The 26,214-nt window shown below is 37.1% G+C and overlaps 1 protein-coding gene across 5 annotated transcripts in view; it reads left to right on the plus strand.

Annotated features, from left to right (window-relative positions):
* The window catches only part of ADGRB3 (adhesion G protein-coupled receptor B3), a 461,840-nt gene that overhangs the window by 399,152 nt on the left and 36,474 nt on the right, over positions 1–26,214 (plus strand). For all 5 annotated transcript variants that reach the window (XM_009689155.2, XM_068937480.1, XM_068937481.1 and 2 more), the window contains 3 exons: positions 18,853–19,003; positions 19,593–19,662; positions 24,552–24,618. In XM_009689155.2, coding sequence (XP_009687450.2) covers positions 18,853–19,003; positions 19,593–19,662; positions 24,552–24,618 — 288 coding nt within the window. The remainder of the gene's footprint in view (positions 1–18,852; positions 19,004–19,592; positions 19,663–24,551; positions 24,619–26,214) is intronic.

The raw sequence follows: 26,214 nt of genomic DNA on the forward strand, positions 1-26,214 counted from the left end.
CCAGGAACCTTTGCTAACCTCTGACTATGATAATGCTTTGGTCTGTGATATTTAAATTAATGCCCAATGAGCTATAGAAATCCTATGTTCTTATCTGCATGTCCTTACAAATGCACATCTTCCTGCTGGGCTTCAGTTAATTCTTTCACACTTGTGACTTTCTTTTTTCATCAGTATTGCCTGATAAAGTCTCTCTTACGCTGCTAACGTGTAAAACATGCTGCTATTTTTTAAGGTTTTGTGAGACCTTACTTCTGGTGTGAGATCTGGGTCTAATTAAATTGTACTGGCAAACCAGTGTCTCTGATGCCAGCAGCTATCTTATCTTTTATTAGACTCTTCTTTTAACATTCTGTATTTGCAGGGTTCAGCAAGACTGCGAACTGCAGCAGGAAAAGTTTCATTTGTTTCCTCGTGTTCCTGTAAGCTTCCGCTACATTTGGCCTTATCATATCTAACATTTTCTCTGCCTAAGTCATTAATGTGAAAAGCTCCTTGTATCTTGTTGTATCATTTTCCTCCCTCTTCACACTGGGAAGGGACACATAAAGTCTTCAGCAGTGTCACCTGTGGCACATAGCAGAACACTTGCCCAGTGTTTCCAACTTTACTACAAGCCATTGACACTGCTAAAGTCTCTGGATCGATCAAGGCCAGCAGAATGTCCTTTATCATACAGCTATAGTAATCTTGGCTTCATTATTGTGTGGAGCAATGGCTGTGTTTCTTCAGAAGTCTCCTATTCCCCTATTAACTCACCCTTGTAGCACTTCTGCAAGGTTTCTTTTTCTTTATTCCTTCTTTAGGCAGCATGATTCTTTCCACTCCTCATGTCATGTCGAGTGACCACATAAATGAAGATGCCTAATATGTGAGCTTCAGCTGAAAAATTCTCACATGGGGATATTATTTCTCCTTATTGTCCTCACCCTTCTACAATTTGCAGTCCTCTTCTCTAGACTGCTGCACAGATTCATAGTCCATCCCACAGTTTCCACTTTAGATCTAAAAATTGAACTCGTATCTGGTGGTCAAACTGACGTCTCTATAACACCAGAAATACTAATCAAAGTAAACCTGTTGCCCAGAGATGATAGGCATAAACTGCTGATCAGGGTGAGCTTTGCCCTCAGACCTATCTATAACTAACAGGAAGCTCTCACCGAGGCCCAATTACAGAGGTCTTATGAGCCTTGCAAACCTGAGGAAACCTCAACACTGTGGGGAAAAGAGCTGAAATGTCTGTGAGTATTATAACATCAGAATTTACTATGGTGAATGACTTCCTTGCCAGTACAAAAAGACACACAGAGAGCAAAGATCTGGCCCACTGAGTTCCAATTGCGCTAGGAGGATTATTTCATTAAAATTTATCACCATTTCTTGACAGATATAATTCCATTAATTCTAGCTCTTTTTCTAATGCAAAAGAATAAATATCTAAAATCCCTCACCTCTGGAATAAGTGATGTATAAGTATACCTATCGTATCAATTTCAAACCAGTGATTAGAAGAATAGGGTTAGAACAAGGTGAATCACTCTGATGGTCAGGATAAACTAAAGAATTTTAAGACTCACGCAGTCCTATTTAATGGAGTTAAGCCATAAGAGGAGTGGAAAGCAATGCAACAATTAGTATCCGTTATGCTTCTTAGTTACAGACCTAACTTTTTTTTATTTTTTAACAACTGTTTTTCTGAAGAGCATCCATTTCAGTGACTGAACCATTCTTTTCCTAAAAGATCTCTTATTTTACAAAAGAAATAAATAGAAACACATTTTAAAAAGTAAATTTCTAAGAAATGTGTCTAGCACATACAAGAGATTGGGCAATGATTCTTGTATCAAAACAGAGTATTTCTGTTAACAAAAATTTAACGCAAAATTAATGTCATGTTCATCAAATTGTTAAATTCCCATTGATAACAAAACCTCTAGAGAGCTTGTGTCATCCACAAAAGTGTAATAAAACTACAAAATATACGTATCTCTAGCTAGCAAGTTTAAGAATGCTGTTTCACTTTTCAACTCACAAAAAAAAAAAAGTAAATACATAAAATAGTTCTAAAATAAGAGCACAGCAACTTTGCCCATAAAAGGACTTTAGTGACTATGAAGGGACAGAAGAGTGATTTTCCTGTTTTTCTCTTTCCTTTTAAAATAAGAGCATTTATATGGTTCCTAGGAAACTGTTGCACAACAACATGGGAGCCTTGGCCTGGCTTCCAGGAGCTCTGTTATTAGATTTTGAACCAATGGCAATTTGACTGAAATTTGCAGGTAGCCGCTCCATGGACTATGGACTTGCTCCTTCACTTTTGATGATTCTGAGGATTTTGATCTTGCTGAGGCTGTCTGCTTCAGTCAGGTAGAATACCAGAAATCAAAATAACGATACATAGAGCTACTTTTGTAGTGTCTAAATTAGTCTCTATGGCAACATTTTTTAGCCTATTTAGATTGTTTTTTAAAATCTCTCTCTCCCTTCTTGCATTATTCTGTTAAGCAACACATATTGATAAAAACGTAATGTCCATATATAAACCATCTAAGATGTTTTAGAGTTTGGGAGAGTAGATGGTTGTTTGCTTTATATTTGACCTTTCCCTTTAACAGATATTTCAAAAATATTCTACTAAAGTCCTTCTCTTTTCTTTGAGAAAAAGTTATTAAAAAAAAAAAAGAAAAAAAGAAGAGACATTCATGTGGCTAAAATCTAATTCCTCGAAATGGAAGGATGGAAGGATCATGGAGGATGATGGCTAAAATGAAGCGGGCATGATATTTCTTGGCAACATGGAAGTGAAAGCAGCTGGGACTATTTTGGGCTGTCTGCACAAACGAGTTTTATGGAGAATCTTGACCGCTTGTGTAAATGCACCAACAGAGGAACAACTGGGGTTCACAAAAGTATAGACGAAAGGGACTTTCTTCGTTCAGATAGAATTCTTGTGCCTCATGAATTGACCTAATTTTTAAAATTATCTGGTATAATTTTGCTACCTGCTAACCTGAGAACATAAGAGCAGCAGTACTGGATCACCTCAGCATATCTGTCTTATTCACTATTTTGTCTATAACATTAGCCAGATGTATAGGGAGGAGCATAGGAACAGGGAATGAACAGAATGATCCTTCCTCTGATATACCTTGTAGACTTCTAGCAGTCAGCATTTAAAAATTTTCTGAACGAGAGACCAAAAAGCATCCAAAGCATCCAGAAGTCAACCTATTCTGTAATCCATTTAAAAACTCATTTGTATCTTTGACTACAGAATCACAGAACCGCTGAGGTTGGAAGGGAACCTCTGCAGATCATCTAGTCCAAACCCCCTCCTCAGGCAGGGTCGCCTAGAGCACATTGCACAGGATCGTGTCCAGGCGGCTTTTGAATATCTCCAGGGAAGGAGACTCCACAACCTCTCTGGGCAACCTGTGCCAGTGCTCACTCACCCGCACAGGAAAGACGTTTTTCCTCGTGTTCAGATAAAACTGCCTGTGTTTCAGTTTCTGCCCGTTGCCCCTTGTCCTGTCACAACCTTCAACCTACCTTCAAAGCCTGAAGGAAAGTGATCCACATTTCAGTTTTATAATATATCAAAGACATAAACATAAAATAATATGCTGAGCACCCTAGTCCTAACAGTTAAAATGTTATTTGAATGCAAATCACATTATTTGTTTCCTGATCATCTTTACACAGTCAGTCCCTTGTAGTAAAGAGAAGTAAATTAAAAAAAAACACCACAGATGAGACTTATTCAAGTGCATCCAACACGCAAACAAAACTGCAGATGATCTGCTACATCCTGTTATCTCTTATGTTTCATACAAAAATTAGAGTGCTATTACATAAGTCAAAGTGTCATCATTTCAGCTTCATCAGAATGTGCTTATATTTTTAAGGTCAGCAATTTTGTTGCAAATATTATAAACTCTTCAGTTTCTTTAACTGAAAGTTTAGTATTAGACGATTTGTGATTTAGAATGAGAAAATAGAAAAGGAAGTTTTGAAATGTATCTGCTGATCGTTTACTGAGATCAATGGGATAATTAGAATGAGTGTTCTCACCAGAAAAGTTAAAAAAACCCAAACAACAGTATCAACCAATGCTACTGTGCCACAGAGAGATAGAAAGCCAGCATACTGCTGGCCAACTAAATGTGAAATAAAACTGTCAAAAGTATTATCAAAAATTGTGTTTAGTGGCTAAAAATAGTAAGGTGAGTTACAGGAGAGGGACAGAGGCAGAGAGAGGGAAAAAAGCTGCAAAACATCAGCCTCATGCTGCAGAAGTTGACTCAGTTGTAGTTCTAAAATAATTAGTAACAAGCACTTACCATAAAACTGTCACAGCGTTACCACCTTGAACAACTGAAAGCAATTTATCTTTAGAAACTGTGTGCCTAACCGGGATTTAGAAAGTAATATTAATGAGGGAAAGAATCAGGAAATAGTAGCATATTTAAAGCTAACTAGAGCTAAAATCAATGACAAGAGACAGACAAAAACACATGAGTAATTTATTAAGCAATGATAGATTTGGGTAAGTAGCACCGAACAATCAGTCCTTATTCTGATATGTGGGGTGAAGATAAATTAGCAGATCTGTAAACTGAGCAGCTCTGTATGCCATTTGAGTAATTTATAAAACAAGCCTTTGCTCGGAAATGCATTTGCTTTTTTTCCTGCACGCTTCTCATTGCTGTACATACCCAAAAAGCTGTATTAAATCTCTTATGGAAAGACATTGTTAGAATTAAACTTCCATCGAGGCATCACCCTGAATGATTACGTTATTAGCGATCATGTTTATCAAGGGAATCTCAGACCATCTTCTTTGCTATGAAAAATACACAACTACAAGAATAAAGTACATTTTAAACAGGCATTCATAGTGGAGGCTTTGTACACTGCACACTTTCTCTTGTTGCTGCTTTTATGTCCACTGCTCAGAAATATATATGACCTTCTTCAAACTGATTGTGTAGCACTTTTGGCTCCCATCTTCTCCCTGGAGTAGTGAACTTCGAAATATTGTGACTTTTTCTGCATCTTCAAGGGGAAGCTCTCCAAATTCCTTGGCAGGCTAAGAGCATAGCTGAAGCCCACCTGAAGAAAGCTGTCATGTTGCTAGGCACTAGTTTTCTCTGCAGTTTTTTTGCTGAAATCTCTCTGCATGCTATCCAGTGTCTTTCCACAATATATTTCCTCCCTTGTTTGGAAGCCCCGTTTTTCTCCAGCAGGAGGCCCATGTTTTCAGACTCCCTAGGAGTTGAGCAAAGGTGAAACCAGTAGGTATGAGCCCTTGCAGAGAGCTTCTGGGTCCTAACAAGATTCCTTATAGTGCTTCTCACTGGAAGAATATGGTTAGAGCATATTTACAGGGGAAAGAGTCTTATATATTTACAAGGGAGAGAACCTAGTGCTCACTGAGGAATCAGTGCTATTCAAATAATAATGGTGTCCCTCCACCAAACTGTCTTGAGAGGAATAGATCTACCTCGCCTTGCACCCTAATTATGATCTAAATCAGCTAATCCCTTTTCGTGGTTCCATGGGAAGAAATAGAGGGAAGTTGAATACAAGCAAGAAGGCCAAGGCCAGTAGAGAGACTGTGCTTCTCTTTAATCCTGAAATTTCACTTGAAGCAATGAAATAGAGGAGCTCTAGTTATATTCCTCCTGCTTCCTCTTATCACTCTGCAAAACCATCTCATTCTTTACTCCTTTAAAACACACAGGTTGTTATATTGTCCCCCTTCAAAAATAACAACACACAAATTGCTATACTATCTCTCTTTAATAATACAATTTACAGATTTTATAATCATGCTAAAGAAATAATTGTGAAAGATTCCACGCTGCTTCGTCATAAATATTTTTGGCATTACCACAGACTTTTTATCCTACAAGATTAGCATAGCAGATAAAGAGAACTGAATGAATAGAATTCATCACAGAATTTGCTTCTTGCTGGTAGACAATACAAATGTATAAGCAGCGTAAGTGTTTTCACTTTTTAGGAAAAAAAGGTCAGCACTTTGCTTTCTTATATAAGCTATGAATGGAAGCTAATGTCAAAATATTAGCTGAGTGAGGAAGCTGGCTTTTTCTACCTGTTGTTCTCCTGTCCCATTCTTAGTCAATCTTCCATATACCCATGTGGTCATAATCTCCTTTCTTTGACTGTGGACACTGTTGCTTTTTTCTTTCAACTTCGGCAAATTATCTAATCTACACATACTGTTGGTAACCACAATATACAATGGCCAGAACTGAAGGTCAGATAGATGCAGTGTATCCCAAGGAGAACTGTGCCCTTGGATTTCCTCGGCGTGCACCTGCACTCATTGCTATGGAATCTTTCTCGTGTGTGAAAAATCACTGCGATTTCATTAATATCATTAGATATCCAAAGTTACTCAATGTTTTCTCTCTCCCATATTTAGAGGAAAATTTATGTAGTTATGTTTTCGTAATATAGAACCCTCTATTAGGAATTTGTTACTTCTAGCTGAAATTTCATCCTGTAAATGAAACAATTGCATCGCTATTACAGAGATCTCTGTACAAAGTGAAGAAAAATATGGATGGCCTCTGAAACAAACCATGCCTAATGCATTAAAAGCATTACAAATTAGTATCAGGATCTTATGAGGAACTAATGTGGCTCATGATGCTGTTGTGTGATAGCACTGATTGTGTTGTGCATGAACTGGAGAACTGTCTGTTGCGCACATTTTAGACTCCATTCTTCATCCCGCATTCCACCTTCCTTCTCAGGTAAACAGGGTAAGGTAATCTCATTCTATCTGCTGTAAATATTGCTTTGTAAAGACTGCATAAGTCATCCAACACTCTCTCTTTACCTCCACTCGCTTTTCAAGTGTGGCAATGTGTGCTGATTCTAATGCCACAGGGAAAGAGTAGATAACTTCTGAAAGCAAATCAGGATTTCAAATCAATGAGACAATAAGAAAAACTGGAAACCCACATATGTACATACATGTACCCTATTAACACCTTTCTGATGCACTTACATCAATTTTTTTAAAAAGTATGCATGTGTGTGTCTGTGTATCTGTGTACATTAAATACACGCTGCTTAAAACAAAAGCTTCTATTCTCACAGTCTTCATGGGGAAACACATGCGCATGCACTCTGCTTAGGTACTGTGTTAGTCCCCTCAAAGCCACACAGCTCTTACTGGGTAAGAGAACAAAGCCAAAATACTCTAGCTGCCCCTGTAGGTGGGCATGGCCCCAAGCACTGGCATGAAGTCACCCATACGCCTCCTGGCACAAGTTTGTCCCCCACTAGGTAGCACTATCCCAGGTAGTGCCTAGAGTTTGGGTCTGAACAAGCAGGGCACCTGTCACAGCAGTTTGGCTGTGTGAAAGTGGCCACCTTATTTTGGGGTGTGAAAGAATTTACTGGTATAGACGTTCACTGTGCTATTCCAGCTGGCCTCAGGACGAGTGAACGATTTCTAACCCATTTTGTTTGCTAGCGCAAATAGATGTAGCCATGAAGTATCTTTAGAAATGCACATTATCAGTTAAAGATATACAGAAATTTTTAAAAATAAGCTGAAATTCTGTGGTCTGAAAAGATTTGGAGTGACCACAGTAACGTGGATACTTTATTCATTTCCTGGATTATCTTTATTTTGGGAAAAATCATCATTTTCCTGTATCATAATTCCTATATAAAGACTTTTAAGATCCGTGCATATGATTGTGATTAAAAAATAGACATAAAAAGAATAAGGACCTTTTTGTCTAATGATAGTACTGAATTAAAGTTTACAAGTGTTTTAGATATGCTTATTTGGGATATATGTATGAGCAAACAAGCAATACGTACCTATAGACACACATTTGTTTATATTTGTTCAGGGGGGAGATCATTATATTTTTTACCCTTACAAAAGTTTACTTGGATCTGAATAGCAGTCAACAATTGTGATCAATAAAATTATATTTTAATCATAAGATTAAATGTCATGGTAGATGACATGTTGTAATGTTGTAATAGCATTGCAAAGCTAGTGCTTCAGTGGTTTCAGTCAATAGCAGAAAGACTCACAGTTGCTGAGCGAAGGAATATTTGCTGAGACCCAGACAAGAAGATGGACTGTTTTCAAAGGGCAGGGTTATAATCATCGCAGTCAGACTAAGTGGAAGGCAACTGTAGGCTTTGCTGTTGAACTTCTCTTTCTAGTTATCATTTTGATTGCTGTGGAAGCTCCCTAAAATTATAGCAATTTTATTGTTAGTAAATAAGATCAAAATTGAAAATAGAGCAAGCAGATGATCCTATTTAAGCTAAAAAAGGAGAGATGCTTAAGTGACAATCACATTTTTCTAAAAGAAAATAATCTTTCTGTTTAACAAAAAAGATATATCCAGCTTTTTACCCCTATAGCATAGAGGAGCAACGTAACACTTTATTCTCTGTCTACACAATTGAGGCTTTTTCTGGTAATTTTTGCACCAGGAGATCAGTTTGCACTGACTGAACTGCATCCTTCGATACGAAACTAAAGTTTCACATATCAGACTACCTTGTCACATCAGTATCCGTTCTGTTACTCTTGTGTTACGTCATTTCTTCAAGGAAGCTCCTTCAACTGCCTGCATTTGTTAGTCCTCAGACACTCTTTTTCGCAGAACTGCATAGGGAACTCCCTCTGAATTGGCCTTTGAACTACTCTTTTCTCTAGCTGCAGCCGTTGCTGACTCATACGTAACCCTTGCGCTTAGCTCAGCTCTTTTATCAATGCTGGCTCACTGCCCCTAGCTGCTCACAAAATCCCCCTCACTGAACTTTTAAACAAATTAAGTTAGGAAGACTCAGGACCTTTGGAACACTGTTTAGCATTGGTTACTCGTAACTCCAGTTCACTGTTGGCTCTTGTATCCCTCATTCTTCTCCAGACGATATAGCCATTAGTATGTTAATGCAACCAAATCCTTCTCCTCGCAACAAACTTTCGCACAAGTTACTCATAACTCCAGCTGACTGTTGGCTCTTGTATCCTTCATTCTTCTTCAGGTAGGTACAGCCATTAGTATGCTTAATGCAACCAAATCCTTCTTCTTGCAACAAACCAAAGAGCGATCTAAAAATCTGTGTGTCTTTATGTAATAAATTGAAATGAACATACAGCATATGGCTAGTATGTTATATCCAAACAGCTTTTGTTTCATTGCTAAAGTAGTAGTCTCATTATTGTATCTCTTCAGTCCTGCCAAGAGTATTAATCTTCATTTATGAGAGCGTGCTGCACATTGCATATTTTAAAATAATCTAGCTTGGAATTTTCAGAGTCTAAAAACCGAAAAAATGAAAAAAACCTATCCTGAAAACCCAAGTGAAGCCTATTTACCATTTATCCAAAATCTCCACCTTAATTTGCATAGTTGCCAAATAAATAGAATTGTTTCTGACAGCCCAGCAGAACCTCTCTGACAGTCAGCCTACATTCTCTTTTTTTCTTATGAGTCACAGCCAGTTACAGAGATTCTTCAAGCTAAATTACACTTTCATCGATATCAATCCAGTCCCTTATGTTCAGACTGCACCCTCAGTTCTGCTCTTATAATGCCATTAACCTCAGTGATGTGCAAGAACACAAGAACTTTGCTTGCTTTTCAGAGACCAGATTGATTTTGCTTGTCCATCAGTTCCAGGCAGATCTATATTTTATGTACAAAATGAATAAGAAATCTTTCAGACCTGGTAAATGCAAACCCTTACTAAGCTATTTTTGTAGAACAATTTTTCAGGGCAGTATCACCTTCAACTTATTTTTTTAATTCTCATTCCTCAGTAGCTTAGAAATGAAGATTGTTTTTTTAAAGCATACTGGTGGTTTCCACTTTTTTTCTTGAACCAAGCATGAGTCACTTCACACTCCATGGTTGATTTTCTAGAAAAAAATACCAAATAGAAGGAAAAAAAGAGAACTAGGAAAAGTTATTTTCTAGCATAGTGAAATATATCACTATTACAACGTTATGATAGCACTATGAGATTAATTAGTCATGAAACTATTGAAAAGCCTGTATTTAAATTCATTTCATGCTTCTGAGTTGTAAAGGGCACCTGAAATCCTGCTATTCGAGCTTCATAAACTCCCCAATACATTCCTGTGAGGACATAGTTGAAATACTAAGTTAGCTTGTCCTAGCAGAGTTGACATTTTCCTTGTTTAAAGTGTTTAACATGAAAGGCAGCAGAATAAACTCATGAGGAGAAGTAGGCCATGTTCACTCATCAGCAAAATTATTCATCCAATACTTTATAAACATTTAAAAGACTTAGGATAGGGGCAAGGTCCCAAACCTTTTTTTAAGCACCTTCCACCCCTTATTCTATAGGTGTGAGACCCAGTCTAAAGCCCAGCTAAGTTAATAAGAGTCTTTCCACTGAGTTTTGAATTAGTCTTATGAACAGTTAGGATTATAATCTTTCATTTCCTGCCTGACAATCCAGAAAGATATACATGTTCAAAGCACAGAGTCAAGAAGGGAAGAGCTTCACTTGCAAGGTATTGTAATCGAAGAAATTCAATTGCCTGTAAGTAACACAGCTTATGATGAGCTCATTCACTTGAGTATAAACTAGCAATAACAATCCAAACCAGCAGGAAAACTAAAATGAGTTAGCGTAAGGAAACTGAATGACAACTGACTTCCAACTGGCTTTCAATTTACTGTAGGCATGCCACCAAGAAAGCAATTCTGAGTAACACATTACAAACCTGAGTATAGCACTGAAGATCTCCAGCGAATGCCATAAACAACACAGAATGGATTTTGCTGTCTCATAGGTTAGTAATATCTCAGTATGTTATGAATTATCCAAATGGACTTCCTGCCTATGTCTGAACTAGTAACTAAAATAGGCCACAAACATTTCTATAGCCCCGAGGCTCGCTGGCACAACATGGCTTGCATCCCCACAACTGAGTGCTCCCAAGGCAGGAGGATAACCGTGTGCAGAAGGATTGCCAGGCACAAGTCCTGGCTCAGGCTATGCTTCAGCCTGTGCTCAGTCCTGGTCTGGAGAACTATCTGACCCAGGTTAAAACTGTGCCAAGGAACATACTAACATTTTATCACTAAGGATCACATGCCAGTGCGTAGCCTATATTTTGGCCTTTACTATATGTTTTATTTTTACTAGCATAGACGTAGATTCTGCAATAATACAGAGCAAGGAAGGTTTTCATATGCAGCAACTTTCAGGAATACTTTTCGATCCCCATACTAGCAGACTATCCTTTCACATCCTGTTAATGGAATGATTTTGTACTATGTATATTATGAGCTAGGAGAAGAGTGATGGCAAGCAGAGGAATTAGTTTGGATAAAAACCAGCAATTCTCTTCAGAAATAACCAGAAAAGTTCTGCCAAAGAGCAGCTATATGGTATCAAATTAAAATGCAAAAGTTATTGATATGAGTGACAGAGGTGACAACTACCAAAGCAGAACTTTAAAGGAAAATAACTGCAAAGGGCAGAAGCTCAAAAGAAGGTTCCACATGGTTTGGGGAGTTGAATGTGATTAGCACCAGTGCTGCAGGACTCTATACCTGGGGAAGAAGTGGGAGACTGATCTCCTTCGTAAGCAGGTATGAATGAAGACTGTAAATGCTTTATTCACAGAGAAGTAGTTTGCAGAAATAGCTTCCAGGAAAACACTGGAAGAGGAGGAGCAGGCTCTGAATCTATTGGTAAAGTGTAGCTAGAAGAGCTTTAGGTGAAAACTGGAAGATAGATATTTAAAGTATGGTTGGAAAGTGAAAATGCAGAGGAAAGTTACAGTTTAGAGTGTTAAGTGTCCTTCAGTTGCACTTTCAAATTGTACTGGGATCCTTGAAATCATACTGCCAGTTAAAAAGAATGAATATAGAACAGATTAGACATGACAGAGAGACCAAACAAATCAAAAATCAAAATAGCTGAACGCATTATTATATTGTGCCCTGAGATTCGGCAATGTTTAGCAACTGTTGTGATAATCAGGACACAATACAGAACAAAAATAGCAATTTGATACTGAAAATGTCTTCCTGTGGCACTGTGATGCTGTTGGTGATATAGACGTCCTCTGTGAGAGGATGGTCACAAACTAATCTAAAAGAACTGCAGAAATAACTTCAACTTTCACAGTCAGCTTTTAAGAGCTGTGTCAGAACCTAGAAAGGCATCTTGTTTGTTATGGACAAAAAACTGATCGAATGGACAAAGAAAAATTGAGTGTCCTTAGTTACCACTCATTATCTTTGTAGTGAGACATCACATAACTATTCAAAACCAACTGCTATTGTACTAAAAGAATTAATTGCTGCAAAAATGCAAGGTTACCATTCACATTGTCTTGTACAACATAGAGCAGTGCAGTACAGCAATTAGCTATGCGTATCTCTTCACATAAAACACTCATGATGTCAAATGCTAATTATTTTAGGGTGTCATGTGCGGAAAAAGAGCACAGCGTAATAAAGTTAAACCACTTGAGCTTTCAACCTTAAAGGGCACTGGAGAAGGTTTTTTAGAAGATCTAAGTTTATCTATAAGTTATTTCAACTTAAAAGTTCTATAGCTTTTGATTTAAAATATGAATAGTGTGTTAGTTTAGATTTTCTGATGTGTTTGCTTGATCAAGTGATGTTAGAAGTATTCTAGTGCAACAAAAGCAAGAAATGTAGTATTTTTTTAATGAAATGGTACCTTCAAGTGGCTTTATGGTGTCAGTAATATTAATGATCCTGGAAGAGAAACCTGAAAGTCTGCAGCTATAATTTCTCAGGAATTTATGACTTTAACAGCTTCAAATATTTTAGAGAAGATAGACTTCTTTACCATATTTTTTGTCATTGATGTTCTGTCCCTCTTCCAAAAAAAAAACCACCCGTGAGATGTGGTTTACTTGTCCATCCCTGAGCCTCTGAAACTCTATCCATTGTTTCACAGTAGGTTACACTGGAAATTCTGGTATCATCTGTTCAGTGTACTGTATCCCGATATTCTGGCAGTGTCTGCCACTCCTGAGACAAAGGTACTCTATTGTGTAAATCAGTAAAAAAAATCAAATCATTTAAAAAAAAGAAAGAATAAGAAGCAGAATTTTCCCTTATGAATTCATATTTTTGATTGAAAAGAAAGAAAAAGATAAACTATTTTATCCCTGTTTCATTGTTGAGGTCTTGAGAGTTACAAAAAGCCGATAATTGAATACAGACTTTAGCATGGAATTATATTTCTGTTCTTTGGTTCATCCTTTGTTTGCTCTTTGTTTTGTTTGTTCTTTGTTGTGTTCTTTATGTGCTCTTTCTTTGTTTGTTCTGTCCATGGTCAGGACTTGATAAGAATAAAATTAGTACCCATTTAATTTATCTCCTTACACTTATTTCTTTACAGCTAAATCAAGGTTAAGGGTTTTTTTTTTTTTTTAATCTCTAAGCAGTTTTATTATTTACATGACTTCCTATCAATTTTCATTTCTCTTTGATGACGAAATCCAACGGAGTGGATTTTAGCCCTATTCATTTTGCTATCACCAGTACAGATTTTGTTTTTCTCCTTTACTTTCCAGTAGCTTTGCTTCTTACTATTTATCAAAACCCAGATAGAGGAAACTAGTTTCTGCGGAAAAGAGAACCTGCTTGAGTGGAAGAAGGAAAATCAAGCATCCTTAGCTAACCCTCTTTGTCTTTACGTAGAAGATCTGTTCACACTGTTATTCAAAAAATGCTATTTTGTTAAAAAAATTAGAGGCACCAAAAATCCTGGTAAATGGTTATTTTCAGAATGGATTTAAACTTTTTTATAGGTCATAAAAATTGATAAATCTTCTAGATATGATTCAGGATTATTACATTAAGAAGTAAAGCCCTAGAATAAGTAGTGTTGAGTTTCCACTGTTTGTTATGTTTCCCAGTGGTGCTTCAGTACTCTTCTTCTGAGTGGGTCTCGCACAAGAAGGAAAGGAGAAAATAACTTGATACCTGCCATGAGCTCTTGCTTTCAATAGGACATTGTTTATTTAAAAGGGATGAAACGTCTTGCTCAGATGTTCAGGCAAGCTAAATACTTGAGGTTCAGTTAAAGCTCCTGTAATTGTACTTTCTGAGGACAGAAAAGCTCCCTTCCCTGACTCATAATTAGAATTAAATTTGGGGAGCTGAGAACAACAGCAGTGGGAGGGAGGGGAGGTTAGAGCAACAGAGTTGACTTCATTTCAGCAGCTTGAATAGCAGTGAATAAATTAGGCTGTTAAAATTCATTTTGTTGCAAGTTGACAGGTGCTCAGCACAGGTAATTAATTCAGTGAGCTCTAGTAAACTACAATTAGAAGCAAATAAGAAGCAACTCCTCCTAAAGAAATGGGGAGGACATGGATGGCTATCTCTCGGCGTGGACAGGTTGGCGCATCGAGGCCTCATGCGAGTGGAGGACGGGGGGATCCAGCAGCGCAGCTCCTGCGTCACAGGTGGGCTGGGTGGCAGCTACACTTCCTCGCGAGGTGGGGAGACAAGAAGGAGAAGGAGAGACTAGGAGCAGTCAGGAAAGACAGAAATGCAAGTACGGTACTTAGTAGAAGTTATGGCTCCCTAGCTAGTAGTACTCAATGCCCTGTTTAATGACAGCCTTGGTGAAAACGAATATTCGTTCCTATTTGGAAATGCACTTCCCAAACATAGCACTTTCCCAGACATAGAAAAGTGTTGTTTGTTTATTTGTTGTCAAAAGAGAAGACTACAGGAGCAGCTAAAAGCCAGATTTCCAATGGGAGTATTGGTCGACAGTGCTGGTATAGCCCGTGGCCTTACCAGGAGTTTCACTTGCTGTGATTCTTTGTTTCGGCAAGGGGAAGAGAGAAACTGAATTCACACGGAGCGGTGCCTGCCCATGATTTTGCCACTGTGATCCCACAGCAGTTCTGAGGTTTTGAGGCTGTTCTGCATCTTTCTGATGGTGTGTGATGCAAATAGTTACCTCGGGGATACAGACTTGTCACTGGTGTTCGTTAAAGGTGCCCTTCCGCTATTCAAAAGAGTTGGTTATACTCAGCAGTAGTATATTCCAGCTACCGCACAGAGCTTTTATAATAAAACTTGCTTCTCCTGTTTTCTGATTCTGTGACCAACATGATGGTTAATATTTTCATTACAGTTCTTTGTTTTACAACAGCCATGTCCATATTTTTATTAGATTATCATCCCTTATCTTTCTTTCAATACAGAGGATAGATTATAAGTAAATCCTGAGGTCTTTATTCAGTCAGCCGTAACAGTTAACAGTGTCTTCATCAAAAAGACCAGCATTTGTTCTCTTTTGCAAACTTATAACAGAAATACTGTACTCATATTTTTCAGGATAAGTAATACCATTTTACATAGACAGCTTTTGCCTAAAAGAGTCTATGCTGTCTCAAAAGTCTTTTTTTTTGTCAAATAATGGTTCCTACAGAACATGTTAGATTTTATAAAAATATTGATAGGAAGTTGTATGGTCGGAATTTGTAACATATAAGTCAGTCAGTAAAATGAAAAACACTTCCATATTTTCTATTCTATTTCTGTTTTATTGTGTGTCTCCTTGTATAGCTTTCCTTTTAAATAAGTATTTATATTTCAGTTTTTCCTGCCAGCAATTTACCAAAGACGGGATGAAAAAATTCTAACTCACTATAAGAATCTTAAACTGTTCTGCTGACCTTTGTAAAAGTAATTCAGAAAGAATACACTAGATTTTTTTCTAGGAGAAAGGCGAAAACTTACTTTGCAACTCTCTATAAATGACACTGCAGTGATGTTCCATTACAACTGCTTCTGGAAAGACAGTCATAGCGGAGATACAGTAGTGCTTGGCTTGTAACCATGGCATAAGAAAGAGGTTAGATCTAAGTGACCAGAAGAAGAGGGCTCTTTTAAAGTAAGATACAACAGTTTTAATTTAATGATGTAGCATTGTGGAGCTTGCAGTCATATTGCATACTAATTTTGTCAGACGAATGCTAAATCAGGATAGCTTAAAATTTTTCTGTTGCCCAGTCATCTCCAGTTGACTTACTGGAAGCACATAGGAATATGCTTTAAGTGTACCAGTGTGAGACAGAGTGGAATCTCAAGATGGCAAAATTAAATTTCAGAATGGGAATCAGAAATGTCAGAGTTTTTGAAAAATACAAATGTTTTAATACATAAAAGGAAACTAGGTCTGTTCTAATGCATGGACATTCAGATATTAAAATAAGCATTACTTCAGTTCATCTTAATACCAGAAGCACATATATAAGGCTGTGGTGTTATTCATGGTTGCTGAAAATCCACCTGTGGTAGTTTGACCACATTTTTATTGAAGTACAGGAAATCTTGTTATCATTTAGGCTTTAATGGAGTAGATTTTATGAATCTACATACTTTGGGAGCACCTAAACTTAAAGATTAACGGCAAAATCTAAGATTTTGCTCACTGGTCATTGCTATAATACTTTTACCATATATATGGAGTAGCAACTTGCTTTGAATTACATGCCTGTAATCTTTTTCTATGAGGTAGTAAAACAGACAAAAGTGTCTTTTGGTTACATGATAGTTTGAAGTTAAGGCTTTTTTCCATATCAGTATTAGCTGAATATATTCATAGGTGTGTATTTCAGACCTGATTCTGCATAAATCATTTAGACGTTTTTCTATGGACTTTAACAGGAATTAGACAAAATCTTTTTATGAATAACATAATGCTAATTTTTAATTGATAAGCTAATATGGATATGCAATTCAGCAATATGATTCATTCTGATTTTAGATCTGTGATTGCACTGGTTTTTTTACTGTTACTCTAAAATAATACTTTTTTGGTTATCTAGCTTTTTTAGAAATGCAGTGTTCATGAAAAATTCACTCATCATCAAAAGAGCTGAGAATCTTCCATATATCTAATCTGATCACTTTGACAGGCAACACTTTCCAATGTAGAAAGGCAAACATATCCCAAGAAAATGCATCCATGAATTCAGAACAAGATCTTACTTCTAATATCACAAATCTGACTGTAAATCAAGAATGTCAGTAATATTTAACACTATAATGGAGTTACACTAGAGTGATGTCAGTGTGAAATCAGAATAAAAACCAGGATCTCTAAGCTGAAGAATGTCTGAAATACCAGACCTAGCATTGAAAAGGTAATGCCTTTATCCCCTCTTACATATCCTAAATATGTTTCTAAAATAAATCAGACTACTACTGCATTTTCAGGACTTATTGGATTTTTATTTCTATACATTCTTTGCTCTTTAAACAGTAAAGAATAATTCTCTTGCATATCGCTATATAGAAAGAAAAAACCCACAGACTTAGACAGTTTGACCCAGCATTATAAGGCAAGGTGTTTTTCATATCTCTAAATTCTTAATGGTAAATTATTAATTTTTTGACTCTTGAAGTGCAGGCTGACAGTTTTCAGATTAATTTCAGATGAACTACATGCTTGAGAAAACTGTTGGAGTGAAAAAATATAACACAAAATAATGTACAGAACATTGTAGCAATATAGTTGGTTTCGGATAAGAAACTGGGAAAATCAACACAATATAATATTCAAAACAAGAAGACCTCAAAGTAATCAAGAATATAAAGTGAAGTAAGAAGGATTCTAGTGGTGTATCTATTTTACTCTTCCCAATTTTTTATAGCTATAGGCCTCGATTCAACGATGTCTTCAAGCATCTATATAAAACTATGCACTTGCATGTTCTCTTCTTAAGTAGCTTCCTGAACTGGGATTTTTCTGTGTCCTTAAAAAATCTACTAGCCTGTTATTATATGCACGTAAAATAACTTGCAGATATGTGTGTGCTGCATAAAGAAATAAACATAAAAATAATATCCACATTTCTGAACTATGATCTTGCATTGCTACTATCAGGTGTATTGAATTTTTTTTTTTAGCCTTGATATGATTTTGACACTTACAGTTGTTGTAAGGACAAATGCAGCTTATTCTCAAGGTTTATGGTGTAGTTTTGGTTCTGGGGTACAATGCATACTGCATTTTGTAGCCTGTAACTGCATTTCAAGCAGCACAGTGGTGGGTGGATCATAATTTATTCCAGGAAAGAAGCAGGTTCATTTATGTAAGTCACAATGTTAAGTTTAATTAAGGGCTACAGTGACAAAAGAGAGCCTAGACTGGATGAGCTCAAAGTACTTTTTGGTTGACAAATGACTGACACCCCTAAAAGCAATATCCAGTGTACTTGTTAAGGTTATGATACTTAAAAGTGACTAAAGAGATTTCAGGCAGTGTAGCCAAAGAGATTCAGATAGGTTAACATTCTGTAAGCTTTAAATTAAATATCAAATAAATCAAGCTTAATCCATTGCCTAAAATTCAAATTTACAGTCAAGATGTGTATGTATGAGTGAAAGAAAACAAAGCTGGCAATTAGGAGCATTTACAACCCCACATTTTCTTTATTCAGCTCTATAACCAGCACCTTTGTAACTTGTTCACCTCGGTGGAGTCATGATGACGCCTGGTTAAAATAAACGTGTAGAGGAAAATCTGGTTGCAAAATGTATTTTGTGTTTTTCATCCCTGCTCTGCATACTTGGTGTTTGGGAACACAGTCCAACCTCTTCTGCCTGCTCCAAATGGACATATCTCTTTTTCTTTCTCTCACTCTTTGTGGCAACTACACCACAAAGGGAGAGGTGATGCTAAGGATGAAGGTCAAGATGATAGAATATGACAACTCTTTGGAATGAAACAGAAATGAGCGTCTCTAAGTATTCAGCATGAGCTTCTCTTTGCTCCCTGCAGGGCATCTGCACCACAACCACCGCATTTTTACACTTCTTCTTCTTAGCTTCATTCTGTTGGGTTTTGACAGAAGCGTGGCAGTCATATATGGCTGTTACTGGAAAAATTAGGACACGGCTCATAAGGAAACGCTTCCTGTGCCTTGGATGGGGTGAGTCCATACAATTCATTTACTCAGAATCATTGGAATGAAATGTTTAATGCAGTAACAGTGTCAAGGGTATTATCATTTTCTTCAGTAAACCTGAAAGATAGCAAACAGGACAAATTACTAAACAGAAAACTAGATTATGAGACTTTCCATTTTGTCTGAAGCATCAGTATAATCTTTTAGCTCAACCTATGTTGGTGTATATACTTTAGCATTCTGTAATATTTGTGTTTCAACATCATTTTTGTAGATTTTCAGCAAAGTAGTGTAATATCAAGAAATCAAAATAAAGCAACAGAAAATATTCACTGACTATGCATGAAGTCTTTTTTGCTAGTTCGCTTGAGGATATCAAATGTATCAGTAAGTTAGCTACATCAGTGATGCACAATGGGTAGAAAATCCTTTCCCCCCCACCCCGTGTGTACTTGAGAAAAACAATTCTGCCATTGCACAGAGCTTTATTAAGTGATTCATTCCATGTAAAATTGATCATTTTGCATTAGTCTGGCCTGCCATTTCTTGTCCAGACAGAACGGCAATATTTTGCTCAGCACCTAATGCTTATTACTACTTTGATTTTTTTCAGGTCTACCAGCATTAGTGGTTGCAATATCAATAGGCTTTACCAAGACAAAAGGATATGGAACAACTCACTAGTAAGTCAATCTAAAATGATAAATTATATATTTAATTAGCAAGACTTGCCTACGTGTCAGGAATTTTATAGCATAGTCTAAAGGCCTGCAGGTATCTATTCATCTTTGGAGCTGCCCTAGGAGTCAATGAGTGATCCACAAAAGAACAAGAAGAAAATCATATTCCAGTCTTGGGCTAAGATTAGCAGTGCCAAGGATCCAGGATTTCCATGAGCTTTTGAAGCAGCGAGCCTTTCAGAAGCAGTGAGGATTAGATCCACAAAGTGACTTAATTTTATATAGATTTACCGAGGTGATCCTTAAATGCTATGGTCAAGTTTTGCCAACTTCTAAACATGTCTACAGCTGCACGGGCACCCACATTTCTGCCACCAAGCATGTATACCACTACCTAGACTTTAATATCTGCAGGCTGCTTGGAGCCAAAGTCCGGCAGAGATCTTGGGATAGGTCCCACGTGCATCCCCTCTCTCCTGGAGTGCCCGATCCAACACATTTCCTGAACGGGGTCGTGCATGAGAGACAGCAAGGACACCTGTATACTTTATTTACATCTTATTAATATAGTTCCTCTTTAACCACCTGGCCAATCACAATGCTAAGTTAGCACCTGGGAAAATTCACTGTGTAGCTGGGCTGCCCTTCTCTTATCTCTTGTGGAAAAAGGGTTTAGTCTGAGTCTCCCACCTGCCAGCAGAATGCTCTAACCACTGAGATGGTATGCATGCGGGAGTGCATTTCCCTCAGTCTCCCTGTTTGGAGCTCTCCTCACGTTGCCTAGGAAATTAAGTATGCATCTAGACAGAAAGAGAGGAAATATGACTCTCTAGCCTGGTAATGAGGGCATTCATCAGGGATGTGGATGAGTTAGGTCAAGTCCTTGCTTTAGTGAATATTTAATTGTTTCACTCCACGTCATCACTGAGTGAGATCAGGATTCCCCCTCCCTCTCCCGTGTGTCCTACGCTGCTGGCACATGGGAGTGTAGACTACAAGTCCTTGTTGCAGCTCTGGGTGAGTAAGGATTTAGAAAAAAAAAATCTCCTCTTCCTGAATACCTGCCTTAACCACTGAGCTCTTAAGTGATAAAGTGTGACAACAGGTGTCTTGCATTTTTTTAATGAGGAATGGCTTATGTAATGGAAGGGCTTAAGCCTGGGACAGCACTTATGGCTGGGAATCATTGATGGGAAGAGGGTCTTAGTCATCATTTGGACACTGTATTGAAACCTGCTCCTCTGTCTTTTTTTGTAGCTAATGTGAGCTCATCTTGCTGGCTTTTTTGCTATTCAGTCGTTGAACTAGGACTGGAAATCTGTTAGGCTATGCAAATTATGAATTGCAACATTACAATGTCCACTGCCCACTGTGGATCTAGCCATGTCCCTTACAGGATCAGTTCCACTACATTTATTCTACTGAAGTTATTCATCTGTAACTTCAGTTAGTGCTGTTTCCTCTTTCTTCCTGGGTTGAATGCATTTTTAAAAGAGGATATACTGAAATATTCAGACAAGGCAACAAATCATTTATTAAGAGTGAACTGGAAAGTAAGAAAGTGTGAGTCTGTACGCATAACAGCGCCTCTCCTGATATCCAAAATCAGCTGACACAGTACTGTGGAACAAAAGCACGAACAGAGGTGTACGAGGGGCAAATAGACTGACAGTGCAGCTTTCATAACTTATTTGCAAGTACATTTTTCTTGACATCTGACATCGCAATAACATAGAGAAAACAGCGGAACGGAGTTTCCTCCCCCCCACCAGCTGACGTGCTGTCCCACTCAGACAAAGAACTGCCAACAAAGACCTGTGTCCTCTAGCTGTTAGGCTGTGGGAAAGCAGAGTTTCTGTGCTATTTTAGCATTAACATAAAGCACTTTTTGAAATGCTTATACTAAGGAATATTTAGCCTATTTGGCTGTATTCAGATATACACGTGCCACCACTAGAAATGTATCTTGTTGCAAACTGTTCCTATTTTTTGAAAAAACCTTTTCCAAATGAGGAGAATTATGAATGAAAATAAAGCAATTATTTCCAGTCCCACAGTCCCACACATTAAGAGATTGACTGGAAGGGAAAAGGCCTAAGGATCTTTGAAGTAAGTTTTTAAGTATGAAATACATTGGCTATAAAGAAAAGCTCTGAAACATAAAACATCATGATCTCAGTTTCACAGAGCTATTATGTATATATAACTGATGGGGGTGGACTAATTCTGTGATTAAGCAGCCTCTGAGTTCTACCTTTTCCATGCAGCTCTACTTATTAGACAATTATACTACTGCGCATATAAAACCACATATGAAAACTTTATTTCATACTGGCACTTGTACTGATACACAGTTACAAAGAAAAAAGATTTCCTAAAACTAACACAAAACACAGTGACAAGCTTTTTGGTATTTCAGGATATCTGAGGAAGGTTTGTGTTTCTGAAAGAGTGACTTTTTTCCAACTTTTTCTTTGGATCTAATAAGGTTTGTTGCTGCCTGTCCTCAGATGATCACAGCCGTAAAAGCACCACTACAAGAAGTGATAGTTACTAAGTGACCGTGACATACTCCTGTATATATATGCAGTGCTATATGTTAATGAGTAGTGCAGTTAAATTGTAGGAATTCATTATATGAATTGAGCATTTTGCTCATTATATGAGCAAAAGTTAAAATTTCATCATAGATATGCTGTCCTGAAAGGAGGCACCATTCTCCCAGAGAGCATCATACTGCTCGCAAGATATATGGGACACACGAGCAAGTCTATGGATATTTCATCATTCAGCAGAATTTTATTACCTTGTAACATGGTCCCATAAAACCAGCAGTGGATGCTCTTAATGCTAATCAATTTACATGGCTTTCTACTATGTGGGGAAGAGGGAGAAAGAATGCAGAACAGGAGAACAAAACAAAAAGAACTATAAAGCACAGGAAAAAAGCTATTAGAGCAAAAAAAAGAAGAGAAGAACGAAAAAATGGTCAGAGAGCTGTTAGCAATTGTTTCTTACAATGTAAAAAGGCATCTGAGAATCCATCTTCAGAAAGTCTTCAACTGAAAAAGCTTGGGAATCAGTGCATTTCAGAGGCATTAACTGACAGATTTTGAGTATATTGAAATAATCATGTTGTAGATAGCTGAAAATTCAGATTATTGAAAATTCAGACTGTGTGAAGAAAAGAAGACAGCCTTCATTATTTTTTTCTTAGCTCTGTTCCCAAATAGAAGTCATTTTATCAGCTGTTCTGCTTGAGGGCATGGGAGAGGGTCTTGTAGATATTTGTGGTGACAATTTTTTTATTTCTATTTAAAAACGTGTTGACTCTTTTTTCAGCACAAGTAAATCAACTTACATTTTAAACACAATATGTCAACAATTTTTATGAACTTGTGTCTATCTGCTAATAAATATGAATATTTTAATTACATGTTTTAATTATGCACAGTGGTCATTTTCATTGAGTTTTAAAGTTCACACTGGTAGGGTAATGTACAATGAATATATTCCTCCTTCTCAGAAGTCCATATTCTCAGTCTCTTACAATAAATAACCTAGTTGCTGCAAAAATAGCAACTCAAATTGGAGAAAATTTTGAAAACATTTTTATTTGACATTACAAAAATAAATTGAACATTACTGCTGCAATACTTTTTGAGATAGGATGTAGAATAGCATGACAAGAATTACCTTTTTAATAATGAAACAGAAATAAATTATTTGCATCCATTTATCATTCTGGAATTTAGCACTGTGATGCATTTGGGTTCCACTGGCAGATTTTGCATGGCTTCATTGCAATGGGAAACACATTTTTTCTTTGCAGTTGAAATTCGAACCATAACAGACCATTAATATTATGATGTGCTTGTGTTTAATTTACTTGGATTTCAAAAGTACAAAAAGACCACTGGGAAATTAAAAAAAAATCTGTATGTTTCTAATGTGATTGTTTCTTGATGTGAGATCCAAGTGAATTACTTGAATGAATATACTTGAGTTTTGTTATATGTAGGTGTGATAGTGCATTCATATAAACCTGTAATCCTTTGAATGTGTAATCACTTGGGAAATAGCACAGCTGCATTTACTTCAGTGTGTGCAGCTCCTGATCATGTGCAGATATGGAAAACTTTACATCATGATGTATCAAATATTTAGAATTTGATTCTGTAAGCGCTCTGCGTTAGGAAATCTGATGGTTTTCTGTGAAAGCCCTGGTGCAGTATGGCAAAGTCTGCAATATTAGTAGGTCACCAGAAAATACAGTTTTCACATACTTTAAAAAAATATATAACTTGTTTGCAAAATATTCCAGAGAATACAGAACAGTTATAGTATATATAATGATTTTCTTTAAAGGAAATACAATCTGTAACACCTGGTCCTAAGAGTAATTACTAAGTAACGTAAGTGAAGATATATAGAAACCTCTTTTTTTAATTAGGTTCTACATTGTAAATACTTGGCCTTTCCTTGTTTTAAGTATAGAACTGTCTATAAGCTAGAAATGTTTCTGGATGTTGACATGGCAAATCCTGTTCAGTTAACTCATCATATATGATCTGAGGAAATCTGACAAAACTTTACAAACATATTTTATGTTATGCTTGTAATAAACTTTAGGCTTTTCAGTGTATGTACAACTTGCCTTAAAACTTTGAAACATCAACAATTAGGTTCAGTAATGGACACCACTTTTCAACTGTCTGCATCTTCATATCAGCAAAGTGATTTAACTCTTTTTTATGCCAATGAATATCTCTACATGTAGGACTGAACATACGTCAGGAGAATATCCTGCTGTAGCAATTATCAATGTTTTCTTGGCAATACGTTATACTCATTTTTAATTTGTGTTAGTTCTTCTCTAATGTTCTTTCCAGCTGTTGGCTGTCTCTTGAAGGAGGGCTACTTTATGCTTTCGTTGGACCTGCAGCTGCTGTTGTCTTGGTAAACATTAATATCATTTCCAGTATTTTCATATGAAATGATGGAATATGCTATCTGAATTGTGAAGACTTAGCTATACAGTAGCATTAAATATTTGCAGTAAATATCAAGCTCAGTGTTGTTTAGCATGCCTTCAGTTTTTTGAATGCGTGATTCGATTAACTGCATCACATCTTTTACATCAGTTCTGTATCTCTCCAAGTTTACACGATAAGCTGTGAAAGAATAAGGTGCTGCTTGGTGACACAGAAAACTTGCTACAGGCATCACTAAGTTATTATCAGTAACATCTACCTAGTTGTCAGTGCCTTGTGAAGTTCGGTGATGGGCTCGACAGAGCGCTGCCTGGCAGCAAAGGCAGTCGCAGCAGTGGAGCCAGGCAGAAAGTGGTCTGTGCCTACTGCTTTTGAAGGAAAAAAAAAAAGTCTCGGTAGCTGGGAAACTTAGCTTGTTTGTGTATTAATCTTGCACAACTCTGGAAATGCATTTAGGTGTAGGATTCACTTTGCCTAGCTGTAGTAGACATCCGCAGTGTAGATTTCTGCATCTAAGCTAGTTATCCCAGACATATTTCATTGGCAGTGAAGCAAAAATATACTCTTTCAGGTGTCTGCTTGAGGGTAAGATGAATTGCACTCTGCATGTGCCACTGGCTATCAGTTGTCTGCTCTGCAACCTGTATGGGTTTTTTATAATAATTTGTTCAGTGTTTTTCACTTACTTCTGGAAGGGAGATTACAGATTTTAAATCTAATTCTTCTTTCCCCTGCAACATTTTTTTTGTACCAGGATGGCTCTATCAACACCAGTTATTTCTGATTTCCCCTTGCAAAAGGGGATCAGTCTTAGCAGTCATCAAAGATATAGTCAAGTATAGCTACAAAGATTATCCTGATATTGATGTTTGCTACTCCTGTAGAGTATGTCTCATCATTGCCTGGAGTCAAGCCAGGATCCTTTTGTACAACTCGCGCTCCCTGTCATGATAGAGAAGCCAAGGGTGTTTACGAAAAGCCAGTCATAATTTTCACACAGAACTGTATGTTCTCTGTGTAATTGGCAAGCTTTATTCGGCGATGCTTGAGTTCCCAGTCGCAGTTTGCCCTCCCATTAGTTAGTAGCTGTGGAAGGAGCTGTTCTATGCAACCACTTAAGCCTAAGTGTATGAAGCAAAAGAATTATATAACATCAGCTGAAAAATGTAAATGCTGAAATAAAGTGATGATACGAAGGGCTGAAAAAGAGTTGGCAAGAGAAGCTGGCAACAATTAGGTATTTTGGCACAGGTTTATAAATCTGTTTGAAAGGAAAAAGGATCACCCTTTTCTAACAAAAAAAAAAAAGAACTTTTTTTAACACATTCAAACTTTTGTATTACCTCTTTGCAGGGCCATGCAGAGTGAGGTGCATAGAGTTCAGTTCGGTAATACAAGTGGATAATAACATTCATTAAATTGTCCATTAAATGCCATTAGTGTATCCATTGAGTGCCAAAGTCTGAAAGACTGCTGAAATACTGGAATTTTTTTTAGCTTAGGTCCTCAATGGATGTATGTGATCATAACATCGTTTTCTGTAATGGAGCTAAACAAGCTT

This window comes from Struthio camelus, chromosome 3 (assembly GCF_040807025.1).
Source record: "Struthio camelus isolate bStrCam1 chromosome 3, bStrCam1.hap1, whole genome shotgun sequence".
NCBI lineage: Eukaryota > Metazoa > Chordata > Aves > Struthioniformes > Struthionidae > Struthio > Struthio camelus.